This window comes from Phoenix dactylifera, chromosome 8 (assembly GCF_051530095.1).
Source record: "Phoenix dactylifera cultivar Ajwa chromosome 8, Ajwa_hap1_PhDact_Kaust_v1.1, whole genome shotgun sequence".
Taxonomy (NCBI): Eukaryota; Viridiplantae; Streptophyta; class Magnoliopsida; order Arecales; family Arecaceae; genus Phoenix; species Phoenix dactylifera.
Genome location: NC_143197.1, coordinates 9,003,404 through 9,021,350, shown reverse-complemented (window position 1 = coordinate 9,021,350; position 17,947 = coordinate 9,003,404). Strand labels below are relative to the sequence as shown.

Sequence of the window (17,947 nt, the reverse complement as noted above, 5' to 3'; positions counted from 1 at the left end):
ATATATAAATAGGATAAAAATTATTTTTATTGCTTATTATCTAATTAACTTTTATCAACGACAATATTTCATAGTTAAACGTACCTCTATTAGCAACATATGTAGTTTTGTTGCAGAATATTAATATTTTAATAACGAATTGGATTTTAGACGAAATAGTTTTTGTTGCAAATTACTTATGTGATGTAACGATGATAGTGTTTCATCATTAAATACATATTCATTGGTAGTATATATGTTTTGTTGCAAAATATTGATTATTTAAAGATGAAGTGGATGTTGTCATCTATACATCATTGTATAACTAATGGTTTTTTATGTTAATTATTTATGATTCATTTTTTATGACAAATTACTTTTGTTGCGAACTAACTTGAAGTTTCAACAATAATAATGATATTTTATCGATAAATATGCGATTGATTCTTCTTTCAAATATATAGTTTTCAAGATATTTTTTATTAATTAATATTAAATATATTCAATATACTTTAGAGATAATAATCATATACTGACTATTATTTTCATGGCATACCATCTCATAATCACAAACATTACTTTTCAATTAAAAGATATTTATTCTCTTGCATTTGTGGTTACCCTTTCCTGATTCTCAAGCCCTGATGTTCGACTAGACATGTAGCCCATTAGAATGGATTGAACTCAGATCAGCTAAATAAGAAACGAAAACAGTACTTCACTTTCGCCTCAGATGTATCTATGTTAGTTTTCAAGCCGTTGAGTCGACTCCTTCACCTTGAATAACTTTGACGCAAGAAGTCTTGTCCCATCACATATTTCTCTCAGATGGTTGCTCCCTAACCAAAATAGGTATTACAATGGGACGTATTTGGCGAGCCCGTCATCATTAATCGTTAGGATTCGAACCCCAATAACGGCATCCCTTATATCTTAAAAAGATAATAATATTTAGCATTAATTTCTAAGCAAAGGCTTTATGGGCAACTTGAAATGATGATCGCCTGCATAAGTTCAAAAAGTAATGCATATATAGGCAAGTTGAATGGTGTCCATCATTATTGGTTAATGAAAAAACCTTCTATCCTAAAATCTCGCTAACCAGCAAAGTTAAAATATGCTTCTCTTATTAGTCATCATTTGAGATGGCAAGTTTTGACCCAACTTGGACCCTCCGTGCCTAACCCAACCTATTGGATTCATATGGTTGGACGCCAATCCCAACTATCAGCAGGATGTGTCGAGTTTAGTTCAAGACCTCTCAACTCGTTAGGTCAAAAAAATGTATATTTGTACTTATTGTACTTTGTTTTGTATAAAAAATAACTATTCATGCGGTATGAATTGCAAAACTAGATAGATTTTGGTCAACTAGTCAAATAAATTGGATATAGATATGGGGGCTTGCTTTGGGTCAAGTCCAAGTTGGATATTCTTGATGTACTGATAGGTTCGGTCATGCTAGCATTAAGACTAGTAGTCTGTGATTTATGGACTTAGACCATCCAATTTTGGACCTCCAAAATATTGGTGCCCCAGTCCTCATCATCTCTAAAGAAATTCATTTTCTACCTAATAAAAAAATTGTTGACTTTACTTGTTTTTTTTCCCCTGATGGAGAGGCTTCTAATTAATTATATATATTTTTGGTAAATTGAATTTATTAAACCAATTTAGAATAAAAGTATATGTGGGAATCAGCAAATAAAATATTAAAAAGTTAAGTAGGATCATCTGACAAAGTCGCCCATAGATTTAGCGTGATTAACCATATATATCGCGATCCAATTGCTATTTGTGTCGCTATAAACATATATGTTTAAAAAGGTTGGAGCGTTGACCTTTCTTTCTTTATAAAGAAACCTTTTTAAATAACACACAAAAAAAAAAACAATCAATTCACAATGTAATCCCGTTACCGTTGATGCCCAACAAGTTTCTAAGATGCAAGCCCGTTTTACAGCCGTCTGTTCTTGTGCGCCAGAGAAAAAGGAGGAAAAAAATAGAAATCTACAGAACAATTCCAGGACCGGAAAGAGCTTAAGTCAAACGTACGATTGCTCACCGGCGGAGTCGAGAGCACGACTCACACCGCCGCGCCAGAATCTGGAGCACTGAACTCGATTGAAGCCCGGCAAAGAGGGCAGGTTGAGTGACTCTGAAACCACATGTCGACGCACTCCGTATGGAAGCGATGGTTGCACCTCGGCAGCAGCCGGCCATTCTCGCCCTCCCTGAACTCCATCAAACACACAGCGCACTCCGTCTTCTCCTCGCCGCCGACGGTGTGCACGAAGATTGGCAACGACGAGAGGACTCGGGAATCCAGCCTCCCGTTTCTAGCATAAGGACTGGGAGCGCTGGGAGCGGAGGAAGAGGCGGCGGCAGCGTTGGTGTCACCTACTCGCTGGTCCTTCCTACAGTAACGCCAGATACCAAAGTAGAAGAGAAGGATGAGAAGTATGTTGAGGGCCAAAAGAACAGCGTATAAGGTTCGGTTTTGGCGTGCCCCGTGAGCGTGCTCGGCCGGGGGAGATCCACTGGAACTCTGGCTGGCTGATAGCGTTCGATTTGGCCTTGCCATCTTCCTTCTTCTTGGTTGTGCTTGTGCTTTGGGTTTGGAATTGGAGGTGAGGTTTGGATGAAAGAGGGAATGTTTTGAGGGTGGAGAGGTTTGACAATAGGTGAGTTAAGGGGAGTAAAGGCTCAGGAGGAGGTGGGCTTCTCTTCTTTATCGTGCTTACCAGCTTACCTAAATGACCTTAGGCTATATTTGACCCTCATACTACGGCGCTTTTCTGGAACGCTGAAGGGTCGCATGGAAATTGCCTAACATATTTATGAGTCCAAGAACCAAGTAGTTTATAGTGTTTAAAACATAAAATGACTAGGCTTGGCTGCGCCCATTGGTCTCATCACCGAAAAGCCTCTGTTTTGATGAAAAATAAGCCATTGGCCTGTTGATCCAAGTTGGCCACTTGGAGGGAAAAGACCTAAGAATAGTATTAAAAACACCAACTAGGATCCTCCATGGTTGCACATCGCGGCTATGCATCCCAGGATAGCCACCATCAGGACATGGATAGCCACCAAACAACATATGCTGTCTATGACATGGCACACACTAATAAACTATTTTGTTTGATGGCCATCCATCTCTTGATGACAGCTATCCATATTATAGAGCACTATTTTGTTTGATGGCCATCCATCTCGTGTTCTAAAAACACATCTACTTCAAAAGTTTTTGCAAAGCCTAACCCATGCAGCCATACCAAATCCGAGATCCTAAGCTTTAGGAAAGATTAAGCTGGGCCAAAAGGTCTTAAAACCTAGAACTTTTGGCAACCAGCCCTATTTGGTAACCAGGTTCAAGGGCATAGACATTGATGTTAGGTCTACAAAGTATGTCGAAGGCATGAATAACAAGGCTTGAGATGAAGTTTGCAGTTTGGACTATCAACGCCTGACACAAAAAGATATGCAGTTCATATGTGCACCGCGCAGTCACCATCACGGGGGCTCTACTTACAGCCATTGAAGCAATTAAGTTATGCTCATGGTGTCCATAAATACAAAACTTTACATTGTTTTGTTTATTATTTTATTGGTAAGGAGAGTTATCATGACCTCGTCTCCGGTGAAGAAATACACAGATACGTTCTGATTTCTATCCTTAAGTTAACGTTAAACAGCTCTGGTAGATTGTTAAGCCTTAAATATTTGGTTCGAATGCAACAAATGCAGCTCTGTTACGCCATCTAGCTAGCCAAGTTTTGTATTGTTTATTACTGAGAATATATAACTATTCTGGACGATGCAAAAGGAAGTTGTACAGCTTGATTGTTGTTGTCTATCCACTTAATTGTTAATTACGATTCAATTAAAAATAAAGTGAACTATATTTTTGATGTTAACAAAACCATTTTTTCAGTAGCTAGGAAAACCAGCAGCCATTGGCCATTGGTAAACAATTGAGGCCTTCACTTTCTTTCTTAAATACTGGTGGGGCTGCATTGGAAATTTAAAAACGAAGGAAGCTCGTTGAATACTTCGGAATGTTTTGTCTCCTCTTTGTTCTTGAATTCTTTCTTAGAGCACTCTGTGACTCCCTATTCTACTATTGTAAACATTCTCCTTACACCCTATTTCATTAAAGAAAAAGAGGAAGAAATACAGCTGAGAGGATCGATGTTGATGCATGGTGATATGCTCAATCTTTTGTTCTTTCCTCTTTCGAGCAAATGATGGGGATTCCATCACAGATTTTATTTAAGATATACAAAATAGTGAACTCAGGTCGAGGAGGAAAGAAGATCCCCTCGCAGCACAAAATCAGGACTACATCATGATAGCCTCAATTGGTTGGAGGAAAATCCGCTCATCATGCAATAGACTTAAACCGTACCACCTTTGCACACACACAGGAGGGGGCACAACGCAAACAAATTGACTCATCGATCTTCATATAAAAACCACAGTGAAGTGACACTTTAGCAGGTCATGGACTAAGATGCCATCCTCTCATCATCTGTGCCTCTGGAACTAATGAGCAACCACCTGGCTGCTTCTTTCACCAGCATCCTCCCAAACCATGTATGGATCATGGCCTCCTAATGGCTCGTTCACCTTCGACATCCCATATCAAATCCAAAGTCGCCATAGCAGAATTGTCCAAGGCCAGTTAATTAAAGCCACCCCACACTTAATTCATGATCAGGAGGGGAATTAATAGTGAGCAACATCTGATTAGAAGTCCAAGCTTTGATGCCTGAAGTTGGCTCGTCTGCTGACATGCGAACTTAAGGACAGACTAGCTGTGAACCCATGTTTCGGCCTTTCTTCATGAAGGGTCTTTTTAATCACAAAAAGCAAATAAAAATAAAGGAGGGCAGGCCACCCAAGCCCAGCGCAGCCCAACCACAGGCCGAGTTTCACCTAGTCTAATACGCACCCAATCAATCTATTTTTTTAAGAAGTGTAAAGATACTCCCACCAGGGAATATTATTAACAAGAGAAGAATGGGCACAACACTCCCACCAGTATTTGGAAATTGAAAAATGGAAAAGGACTGATTTTCTGTGAGCTTTCAAGAGGGTATGTCCTTCCATCTTCGGAGTCAAGCAGGCTAATAATAGTGCATACAAATGTCCAATGTCTTCTTGTTCTGCCCTCAGCATATGCCTTGCTGTTCCATTCTGCGAAGCTAGGCAAATTATATCCTACACCGCATGTATCAATATGGCTGTGCACCACATCAATTAGATTGTCCCGTTCTTATTGGCCAATCATCAAGACGAGCGCAAAATGGATGAAGTCTGCAGAAATGAGACGATCTGATTGGCATGGTGCCTATGGTGCATGATATAATTTCGCATGAAGCTATCGCGAGGACGAGGCATGTTTTGATCCCGCATCAATTATGGGCTAGAAATCAAAATAATTTTTTTTTTTGGGTGAGCACCCGGATCATCACAACTATGGCTTTCCTTTGGCACATGATGATGTAGACTCGGGAGCCATAAGATGCTGTCTCCACTCAAACCATAATCTTTACAGCATTTGAGTTAGGCCGCGTCATTTTTTTAAGTTGTTCTTTGAGCAAGGAGAAGAAAAGAGGTTGGGGGAATCCCAAATTCAAGCATTCATATAATTCAAAACGGGCCCAACCTACAAATTACAGGTGTTATCAGTAATGTCGGCTCTAATCCATGGTTTACATTATAGGGTGTGGTTTAGGTACATTGCATGACAGAAGCTTGAAATTCGGCTGTTTTCAGGCAAAACACGTCATTTTGAGATTCATGCAACACTGTGCGAATATAAAATAATCATTTACCCGTTTTGGAATCATTCCAAAAAAACACCGTGTTGTTTGGCCTGCAAGATTTCTGGCATGTAACTTATCCAAACGGGGCCTTCAAATTAATAGTTAATGATATTAAATGAGTATCTCAAAACACCTATATGACATAATTTATATTATCCGGATTTGGATAATGGTCATAGTCCTATTTTTGTCCCATTTTAAAAGTCATTACTTGAAGCCATTGCATATATATTCATCGCTTTTTTTTTATTATTCAAATCACTATATTAGTTCAAAATAATAATGTCTTAAATAATAAGATTTCTGGCGCGTCATAAAGCAATTGGAAAATCGAAAATAACTGGCGAGAATAAACATTTGCTGCTATAAAGAACTACCACTAACGTTATCATAATTACAAAAAAAAGAAGAAGAAAACTAAAACAAAAAGCCTCTCAAAACTTTACAAATCATTTCCAGACCCTCTCCCTCCACCCTTCTCGAGCTAACCGCTCGTTTCTGAAGGAAAAGTCCATAAAGGCAGCTAATAAAAAGAATCTTGACGTCTCGATATCATCCCCGAGCCGCCACGCGTGCACCGCCAACGGCTACGATTCCGCGACGTCTCCAACCACTTATCATACTAAAGTGCCGCCGCCGTTGGTGGAAGCGGCGGCGGCGGCGGCGGAGGAGGAGGTGGAGACCGCTCCGCCCCTTCCCCCCTCTCCAGATCCGGTTCTGCCTCCGAATTTCCGCCGCAATAGAGCCTCTTATCCCTGCTTAGAAGCCTCGTAAGCAGCTGCATGCGGCTACCTGGCGACTTCATCCTCTGCACCCCCGGCGTTCCCAACCCTAATCCTAAACCTAGCTCTTCCTCAGGTCCCCCGAACCCCTCGCCCCACCTCGCCGGTGCCTCGATCCTCAGCTCCGGACACCCCAAAGTAGCCGACGAAGACCCGATCCCCTCCGCTCGGCACCTGGAGCACAGACCGGAGGACGAACGAGCCCGTTCCTCCGCCGCCGCCTCCGGAGGATTCGATGCCAGTACTCGCACCGAGACGATGGTATTGACAGGCGGCGACGCCGCCTTCACGGCGGCCCGGCAGAGGGGGCAGGTGAAGTGGGAGTGGAACCACATGTCAATGCACTCGATATGAAATCGGTGACCGCACAGCGGGAGGGAGCGCAGCTTCTCCCCCTCCACGAACTCGTTCAGGCACACCGCGCACTCCACCACCTCCTCCCCATCTCCTTCGCCTCCAGCGGCGGAGAAGACGAGGACGGGAAGGGACTCGAGGATGTCAGGAGCCAACCCGCGATCGGCGGGGCGCAGGGCGCCGTGGGTCTCGCCGGCGAAGACAAGGCGGCGGCGGATGCGGCGGCGGGCGGAGGCGAAGCGGCGGAGGACCCGCCACCGGAGGTAGAGGTGGAGGAAGAAGATGAGGAGGGTGGTGGTTAAGAGCGCGACGATGGCGATGAGCATAATCTTGCCGCTTGCCGCGTAGCCCTCCGGTGGTGGAACCCCGTTATGATTCGAACCCATTAGGCTTCAATCTTCTTTTCTTTCCTCTCTTTTGATCTTTGGAGGCGAGGGAACCTAGTCGGCCTTTTATAGATGCATCAGCGTGGCCGAGCGGGCGGGATTGTCTTATTACTACCGGCCTGTATAGGATTCGGATAAGAAGGGAAGGATCGAGAAGTTTTCATGCGGGAGGGTGACGTTAGTGGAAAGCTTTAAACGGCAGCTGTCCCTTTGGAAGCTTCGTGCAGGGTTCGACGCCAGACGGCGGGCGCAAACCTCGGGCGAGGCAGGCGTCGCGGTGGCTCCTGAAGTAGACCCGAGTCACCGACCCTACTTGCTTTTTCGCCGTGTTATCATTCTGCTGACTCTGTTTTTTTTTTTTTTTTTGGCTGAAGATCTGCTGAATGTGCTCGCTGAGTGAGGAGTCCAAATCCCCAAGTCTTTGGTGGAGAAAGCAAGGTTTGGAAACATATCTGCACTATGATGGTTGCTAGAACTCACAGGATAATTCTACTAGGACTCCCCGAAGGATGTATTTAGTCCTCTTACTAGCATAAAACCTCCATAATATACATATAATTTTTTCATTTATTTTTAAATTATTTTTAAAATATAATATAGAAATATAATAATAATATTGAAAATATTGTAGATTTGTCGAAATGATCATCATGCCATTATATCATTGTAATAACTATGATATGAAGTTATGAAGTAAATTACATATATCATTGCTAAAGTATCGATTTTACTAAATTTCAAGATCATGGATGTGTCAGATAATTTGAATTCATGTTAAAACTAAATTATAAACATATATTGTTATATATAATATTACATATATATTTTTATAACAAATTAAAACTATATTTTTTATATATGTTTGTTATATATAATTATTATATTATATTAAATAAATAGTGAATGTTAGATATATCTATATCAGTTGTTATATTTTTAATTATTATAGTACCTATATAATATATTAAAATCATTATTCTAAAGTATGTAATTGTTTGCTTATATGTTTAGCATCAGCTCTCTTGTCCTATTGATTTAATTGATACATGACTCTCATTTTATTAATGATAATATGGAATGTGAGAAGAATTTAAATTCCATTATTGATAATAGTGTTCACATGGTGAGTAATTAAAAACCACCATGGTATAGTTCATAATTAATTAATTGATCCGATTGAGGATAATAAAGAATTTTCTCAATCTTCTCAACTTGAATATCTAAAAAAAAAATTAGAGAAAAGAAAAAAATTGCGAAAGCAGAATTTATATCCCATTTTCTTTCATTCATGATCCATATACGGTACACTGAGGTACATAGCCCTTATTTACAATAGTAGTAAGGTCCTCTTTTATACAATTTGGATTAAATTCCTTTTCCAGTTCAAATAAATTTAGATTTCCAAAAATAAATATGACAAGTAAAAATAATTATAAAAAAAATTAAAAACTCTACAGAAGGTAAATCTCAATATTTATATTAATTTTATCTTTTATTGCTTTATCTAATTTTTCACGTATTAGGAGATATGCTCGATCAAAATTTTTTCTAAAAAGAAAACTTTCTATTTGATTGGCCTATCTCGATGCCAAAATTCATATTTTCTGCACTTATCGCCTTCTTGCCTTTCCTTGGCTGGTACTTCACTTTGCTTCTCATGATCTTCATTCTAGCTTCTCTAATGTCTTCAATTTCGAAGAGTTTTAACTTCTTTCGAATACTCTCATAGAGACCTCTGACGTACCTAATAAAGACTGCATAATCATTAATTGAGTTTTCGAGTAAGATAGCTTGCTTGTAAAACTTGGTAGTATAGTTTAGGATTGATTGATCATACTTCTGTTGCAGGTACTACTACTTGATTAATTAATTTTCTCATAGTCGATTGGATAGAATTGCTCCTAGATTAGGCTCCTGAAAAATGCTCTACGTCAAGTTAGAAAATATCAGTGTTCCTCACGTACGAATTTCACCAGATAAGGACATAGCTGAAAAGCTTGAGGTGGGCAAAAGTTACTTTTTGGATAGTAAATAAAGTTTCGAACTAGTCTAGCCAATTATCCAGTTTTTCTACATCGACAACTCTATCGTATACAAGGATCTCGATTAAAGCTTCGACTTTGAAGGGTTAAAGAGGAGGATTCTTAGTGCCCGCAAGTTACTTATCCTCCTCACTGAATGGCATATCTTTTATCTCGAAACATAGAAGTTAGCTTTACAATAAGAGAAGTTGGTGCTTGTGCTGAAAGTATCACCAATAGAAGTATGATTTTGGTGAGTTGGATAATCTTTTCTAGTTATGTGAGACAATCCTTCATCTTATCATCTATACCCGCATTTATCTTAAATATACTTTAAGCGTGGATAGCCTTTCTTCTATTTGCTTGTATTTTTCGCACACTTGGACCACAAACTAAACTCTCCAAAGATGTGGAGGAGTGGAACTTCGATACCAGCATGATCCGATCAGAAAAAAAAAGAATTTCTCAACCCGCTTAACTCGAATCTCTCAAAAAAATAATAAAAAAATTATAAAAATAGGATTCATGTCCTCTTTTTCTTTTATTCATGATCGATATGTTATAAACTAAGGTGCATATCCCCTATTTATAATATTAGTGAGGTCCTCCCTTACACATTTCAGATCGAATTCTCCTTTTAGTTTGAATTAGACCAAAAATAAATATGATTAGCAAAAATAATCAAAAAATAAAAATCCTACAAAAGGTAAATTTCGATTTCCACATCAATTGTCCTGTATCATCCCACCTAATTCTTTATAGGTAGAGAGATAAGCTCGGTTAATTTTTTTCTCAAAAAAAAAGTTTTGTTTTAACCGGCCTATTTTGGGATCCATGCAATGAAATTTTAGCTCATTTTAACCTCTTTAGGAAACATTTGGTATGGGTGATCATCCCAAGATCAAGGATGATATAGGTAAATATGACGAGATTATTATTTTTGGTTGTACCATAGTGATCATATGTAACAGTGATCCCAAATTATCCTCACTCCTCAAATCACAGCCCAATCCAGTGATAGGATGCCCATCCTTGAGGTCAGAAATCTAAGATTACCCTACGATAGTAATCTTAGGCCAAAAGTTGAGGACAAAATTGTCCCTCAATCTAAAAAAAAAGGTATATCAATACACCACTTATATACTATATCAATATTACATATAATATAATATTGATACTATATATATGATATTTATGAAATAGTATATTGTAATATATTATTAGTCATATTATTGCCATATTATTATTCAATGATAATTTTAAATTATAGTAGAAATATATTATTGTGCTTTATATTATATAATAAAAAATATTTAATATATTACTTCTATGCCTTATTTTTTAATCAAAATAATTATTAGTATTAAAACATAATATTAGTAAAAATATTAATTCTATAATAACAATTAATATATCTTTATAGGATTAATAATTTATATGACTAATAAATATATTTATGCAATACATTAATAATTAATATATACATAAATATATTAATATTTTATTGTGATATATTTTATATGATTAATAAATATATTTTTATTGAATATGTCAAAGGTTAGTGCTAAGTCGTAGAACTCAAAAAGTTAGCCTATTTCAAAGAAAAGATCATTTTAATTAAATGCCGTAGGTCTAAGTTATAATCTCTAAAAATTTGACTTATGATTTGGCTTTTCAATATGGCAGATTTTGCTTTCAAACCTTATCTAGCCTTATTTGTGGTGGCAAAAATAGTCCACATTGAGTCTAATGATCATTGTAAATTATTAATATATAATTTTAATTAATGTATTGACTAAATTAATATATGACTTTTACTTTATTAATGATAATATGGAATATAAGAAGGATTTAAATTTCATTATTAATATTAATATCCACATAGTAAAAGAAAAGCTCATGGCAAGCAAAGCCTCCATATTAAGAACATTTTTGTAACAAATTAAAATATATTTATTGTATATATTTTCTTTTGTTATATATATATTTTTTGTATTATATGAAATAAAGTATGAACGTTGGATATATGTATATCAATTTTCATATAAATTCTTTTGTAATTATTATAATCTTTATATAGCAAATGAAAAACCATCATCCATGGCCTACAATTGTTTGCTTACATTTTCAGTATCATCTCTCATCTCCTATTGAATTAATACATGGCTTTTACCTTGTAATGATAATATGAAATATGAGAAGGATGTACATTCCATCATTAATAATAATGTCCATGGTGAGTGATTGAAAATCATTATTCTATAGTCTGCAATTAATTAATACATAATTTTAGATAATAAATTGATTAATTAATATATGATTTTCACATTATTCATGATAATATGGAATGCGACAGAGATTTAAATCTCATCATTAATATTAGCATCCACATAGCGAGTGGAGAGCCTCTGGTACCGTTTGTAACAACCTAGGACCTCACCCAAAATGGATAATCGGAAGGTATTATTTGGGTTTCTTGATCCTATATAAGTACCTAAGATCTACCGAGTGAATAACCGATATGGAATTAAACATATACCCGCACGGGTCCTCACATAAGTTTAAACTAGGTAGTTGTGAGTAGGGATAGAATTTAAGGTATACTGGGAAGTCTTACTTTTTATTATCTTGATTCAAATGCACTCATGATCTTATTATAAACTGTGTATATCATGAGCAAGTCCCCTGATTTTCATTATTTTGATATTATATACATGTAATCATATTCATGATTTTAGAATCAATTCCCTTATTCTTGAATTTTTTTTTTTTATTATTGTTTTGGTACGTGAACTTGATCTAATTTGTTAAAGATTCAGTTAGACTATCCCTCTTAATGGATTCTAACTTAAAATTTAGATTCAAGCTTTTTATATCAATATGTGGTCTACCTTATTAGGAAACTCATTACGATCTCAATCCTATTATTGAAATCATGGTAACAAGCCTTACCATCTTGGGCTTGCTCTTATGATTCTAATATTGATCATTTTTTAAAGCCCATCATTATATATTTATCCTTGTGATCACTTGTAGAACTATCCAATTATTTGACTATGAATAAGATAGATCATGATCTTTTAATTATATCTAAGATCCATCATGATGTATATGTCAAACCCATTTCACTTCCAAGCTCTACTCCAAGCAATCGCTTTTAATAATCTACCTTGCTATGAAGATTTAGCATTTTATTATTGATCCTAGTCAATTCTTGATTGAACAAGCATTTAAATCTAGATCGTAATTTCAAACTCAAATTCATTTTCAATCATTTTGTTAATGCTAATCTTGTTAACCTATTTCTTAACCTTAGATATGACAAAAGCTTCAGCTAACTATTTTTTCATATGTAAATAGATCTTAATCTAGTTTTCATACTAATGTTGATCATGTGATCGATATTAGGGCGAGATCTGGAATTCAAGTGGGAGATCATGCATTTCTTAAAATAACTCCTACCGAGAATGTGATAAGATTTGAGTTAAGTATGTTCAACTGTTTCTTGGTCTAGGTTCGTTAAGGACGAAATTCTTTTTGAGGAGGGGAGGACTTGAGAACTGGTCTAACTAAAGTAGCTCTATCAGATCAACCTAGCCAATGTCATAGGAGGTGCCACAATTGTGATCCTCTACCAGGGCAAGGCCAGTGCGGAATGGCTAGGGTTGGCGCAAAACCGCCACCTAGCAGCTCCTACCCATGGTTAGGATTATGGGCGAGATCGAAACCGCCGGCAACAAACACTTTATTGAATTAATTTTATTTATCTGTTCTCTTACTTTGCCATTATCATCATCTCGCCTACCTTCTCAGCCGAGATCCACCCCTCCCTTCTCTCCTAGTGTCACTGGAGTTGTGCCCCAACTCTATGTCGGTCATTATTACGGTAAGTGACCCTCTATTTTCCCCACAGCTGGATAACCACACCCTCGCTCTGCTTTCACGACGCTACTCCTCGAAACAACAAATCCTCCTCTCACTATCATCTTTTCTCCTCCAGCTATGTCTCCTCTTTTCATCTATTGTTGAATTCATGGGCAGTTTGAAAGTGCTAAAATAGATGGTAATATAAAAATTAGGTCTTGACATGAGCAGCTCATGATGCAATGTCATCATAGCTCAAAAGAAGATACATCACATTTTTATTGGTCCGGGCACAAATCAAGCTTACTTGCTGGACTAGCTTTCCTATGTTCCATCCCACCCACTTTTACCATGCCAAGCGACTAGTAGCCTTTCCCAAGTTAAAGAACTTGGATATCTGTTTATGAATACATCAGTTAGAATTGCCTTTGGAACCGTATCATGCAAACACTGGACAAAAGCACTCTATGATCATTTGGATTAGATTTTTTTCAACCGTCGAACAGATAAATTGATATAGGTCTTACCATGAGTTGTGCTCACTCATGGGCCTGGATTTTGTGTTACTGGGCGTTTGGGCTAACCTCGCCATCCTGGTGCAATGAGACAAATATGAATAGAGATTTTTTTCCCTATTCCAAATATCAGCCTCGATGTCTTAACAAAGGGCAAGATGACTCATATGCTGATGAGGCTTAAAGTAAATATGGTAAACATGAAAAGGAGGGAGAGTGAGAGTGGAAAACAATGAATCATAGGTTGGTGGAAAGGATTTTAGATAAAGCTTATCGCGATGCTACTAGTTGGAGACTCTTGCAGTTATTCACAAGGCTGGAGATGGAGCACTTAAATTTTCCTATTAATTAGTAAGCCGAACTTGGAAGCCGGACTCATAAATCTGAGCAGATATCGAATTTGAAACGTTATACATGAGAACATAAAACGACAAGTTCATCATCACATTCCTAAAATGGTAAGAGGAAGATCGCGGTCTATATCTTTTAGGATTCTTTATCAAAAAGAAATCTTTTAGGATTTGGTATAGACTTGAAGAATCTTCTGGCTGTTGACAAAAATGACAAATTCCTCACCATACAGGAGGAAATTATTGTCAAGTTCATCATCACTTTCCTCAAACATTTCATATAGTATAACACAAGAATGATATCCGCCCGCTATGCGCGGGGAGATATAGAAAATAGAAATGTAATTCTATACGGTGGAAGAATAAATAATTTTTTAAAAATAGAATAAAAAATAATCATAAGTGGAATGTATTTTATAATTAATGACCGCGGCACGAACTGGCATTCTAATCCTTCCAATTGCTTTGATTGCGGGTTCCATGGAAGATTATTTTTTAGAACTTTTTCATATTTTAAATTTACATAGAGCTCGGCAAAATTAACTAATAAGAGTTTCTATATTTCTTGAAATAATTAATAAGATCTGCATTTCCTAAAATGATTAACAAATATTAGGCTGACTGGCATGCATTTCTTTTGAGGATTTTTTTCACATGTTAATAAAGCTTGGTAAAAAATAATTAATTTTTTACATTTTCTATAATAATTAATAAAATTTTCTGCATGTTCTAAAATATATAAGAAACTTTTAGGTGGAACAAAATTTTTTCTTAAATAATTAAGGAGCAAGCTTGTGCAATAATTGTTCCACTAAGATATTTCTAAATATCAGCAATGGTCTGCATGTTATGCACATCACATATCTCAACCATGTAGATCATACGGTGATATCAAATACACAGGATGAACTATAACTGCCTAGTAACATGCCCCATAAATGGTGGAGTCTTTAACGAGCTTTAACCGTCTTTAGTGTGCTTTGAGTTGAAGACATATAGCTTGCTGCAATTGGTGTAGGTTGGCAAATGTTGAGGTCAGCAGCCCGATTGATTGCTATGGTTGGTGGCTCAGGTGATGCCGATGTCATCACCTTAGTTAGTTGCCGAGGCCGAGCAGATAAATGTATACCATCTTAGGACCATTCGGATTTGGATTGCTAGATGTGTTTCTGAAGTTGGACTCTCTCTAGGTTGACCACAACATGGTTCAAGTTTAACCCAGCCGAAGTTTAAAATAATGGCCTTCTACAATATTACAACCGCTACATTTCAGCAGCTTTTTATTATGACACATTATACTAAACAGGAGGCTTTTATATTCCCTTCTTCCTTATTAGTCATTATAGTAACCATTGCATAATAGAAAAGTGCCATTACTTTGCATTTCCATTTTTCATCTCAACAAAACAATGGACTTTAAATTTAAATCTAAATGCGAAATGCAAAAATAAATTTTCTTATTTGGACAACAGTAATTTAGTGAAAAATGCTGCAGTTTTTCTACTCTAGTCTGCGATTTTGCTTTATGCTTTATAGGAGCTAATAACATAAAACATCGCACCTATTCCAAATATATGCAGTCCTGGTCAAGCTAGCCAAATGACACAGCCCTTTTTACCGAGTGCTTCCGGAAATAACCGCGGAGGGGGTTCACCGTTTGGCGCACCGACAACCTTGAAAGCAGAATGCTGCCGAGCTACGAACCCTTGGTTGGTACAAAATGTCATAAATAAACTGTTGCTTTGTCATGTGACCATATTTGTTTCATAAGTCAGAATCCTCTCATTTTGGGACAGAACCAGAGAGGTCCATCGTCTTCGAAACAATACCCTGAATTGCATCAGGTGGAACATGCCAATCAAATTTTTCGTTCAAGTAGACTCTATTCATCATGGGGGTCATCTCAGATTGCCGCTCATTCATCTTGTCTCGGATTATCCTTATGGTGTATCTCCAGCATGATGCGCATGATGTAGGATATAATTTCTCCCAGTATATAGTCTACAATCATGGTTGTTGTGGGGAGGAGAGGGGGCCTTGAATTTAGTCCCACATCGGCTAGTAGCGGAAATGTTCCATGCCTTAAATGGGGGGTGGAAATCCTTTCCTCTCGAGGCGCCTTTTGAAGGGCAAACCCGTGAGGGCACCAGTCTCCCCCCGGCGCTGACGCGCGGGCCGGAGCGCCCAAAGCGGACAATACCTCGGGAGGAACGTGGTCCTCTTTCTCTGCTAGCTTAATGTGGGCTATGCTGTTGCGCGAGGCTCCGGCCAAAGCGCCGTCCCCGCAACAGATGGCGCGCCAGGTAGGGGCGCCTCCTCCCTCCATTGACTACCCTTCAGGACTGTGGGGCCCCCCGGCGTTAAAAACCGGCAAGGAACCTTCCCGCTGGGGGGGCTATGTTGTGGGGAGGGGAGGGGGCCTTGAATTTAGTCCCACATCGGCTAGTAGCGGAAATGTTCCATGCCTTAAATGGGGGGTGGAAATCCTTTCCTCTCGAGGCGCCTTTTGAAGGGCAAACCCGTGAGGGCACCAGTCTCCCCCTGTCAGCGCTGGACGCGCGGGCCGGAGCGCCCAAAGCGGACAATACCTCGGGAGGAACGTGGTCCTCTTTCTCTGCTAGCTTAATGTGGGCTATGCTGTTGCGCGAGGCTCCGGCCAAAGCGCCGTCCCCGCAACAGATGGCGCGCCAGGTAGGGGCGCCTCCTCCCTCCATTGACTACCCTTCAGGATTGTGGGGGCCCCCGGCGTTAAAAACCGGCAAGGAACCTTCCCGCTGGGGGGGCTATGTTGTGGGGAGGGGAGGGGGCCTTGAATTTAGTCCCACATCGGCTAGTAGCGGAAAGGTTCCATGCCTTAAATGGGGGGTGGAAATCCTTTCCTCTCGAGGCGCCTTTTGAAGGGCAAACCCGTGAGGGCACCAGTCTCCCCCCGTCAGCGCTGGACGCGCGGGCCGGAGCGCCCAAAGCGGACAATACCTCGGGAGGAACGTGATCCTCTTTCTCTGCTAGCTTAATGTGGGCTATGCTGTTGCGCGAGGCTCCGGCCAAAGCGCCGTCCCCACAACAATGGTCATTCTTGCAAGGCATGATGACTTGTGACTGCATAGGCCTCATCCTATGTAAGTCGCGGTCCATTCTTTGCTCTCTAGTGACACAGGCGCATGTGATTGCAAGCCTCTCCACGTCCGTTCCAAGGTAGAGAGGATCCTAGCTCTTGATTCATTCATACTTTGTAAATCCCTCCAATCGTCTCATGCCACGTTGAAAGCTATGCAGATTTTTTTTTTTTAAATTTACTTAATATTAGGGTTGGGCCTATTGGTTATTAGTCTCGAAACCTTGAGCCCAATCTTTAGCCCAGTAATATCCCTGGCCTAACATGCACTCCTCTCATCACAATCCATCCGTCCGGGGAACGATCAGTTGGGCCACGAGAAACAGAAGCAAACCGACACGGATTCAATCTGGACCGCACGACACCCACATAGTGTGGTGGTCCCGTCCATCCATGAACACTGCTACGTGTCCCCGCTGCCCGTGCGGGTAGGGGGTGGAAGAGAGAGCAGCGGACGTGCACGCACCTCGCACATGCCTGCGATCTGAGCACCGGTATGGGCCGAGGATGGAAACAAAATCATATCGGCCGAAAGGGAAAGAGCGGTGCCCGGATCTGCTGTCCGGTCCTGGGTCCCACGAATAATTTTATATATCAGAGTTTTTCCGGTCCTGGGTCCCACGAATACTTCGGTTTTTTTTTTTTTTTTTTGGAGGGGTGAGCAGGACAGAAGCATGAGGTTCGCCGACATGATCTCACGTTCCCGGCCTCTGAAAGCTCGTTGGCTACGTGAAGAAAAGGTGGCCGTCA

The 17,947-nt window shown here is 39.1% G+C and overlaps 2 protein-coding genes across 2 annotated transcripts; both read right to left on the bottom strand.

Annotated features, from left to right (window-relative positions):
• Positions 1 to 2,065: 2,065 nt before the first annotated feature.
• On the bottom strand, positions 2,066 to 2,563 carry LOC103711455 (RING-H2 finger protein ATL64-like). The gene has a single exon (XM_008797593.5). It carries the CDS (start codon positions 2,561 to 2,563, stop codon positions 2,066 to 2,068), a length of 498 nt encoding a protein of 165 aa, XP_008795815.1.
• A 3,588-nt stretch (positions 2,564 to 6,151) lies between these two features.
• LOC103711456 (RING-H2 finger protein ATL2-like) lies at positions 6,152 to 7,476 on the bottom strand. The gene has a single exon (XM_008797594.6). The coding sequence runs from the start codon at positions 7,330 to 7,332 to the stop codon at positions 6,433 to 6,435; it is 900 nt and encodes a 299-aa protein (XP_008795816.4). The 5' UTR covers positions 7,333 to 7,476; the 3' UTR covers positions 6,152 to 6,432.
• Positions 7,477 to 17,947: the final 10,471 nt, after the last annotated feature.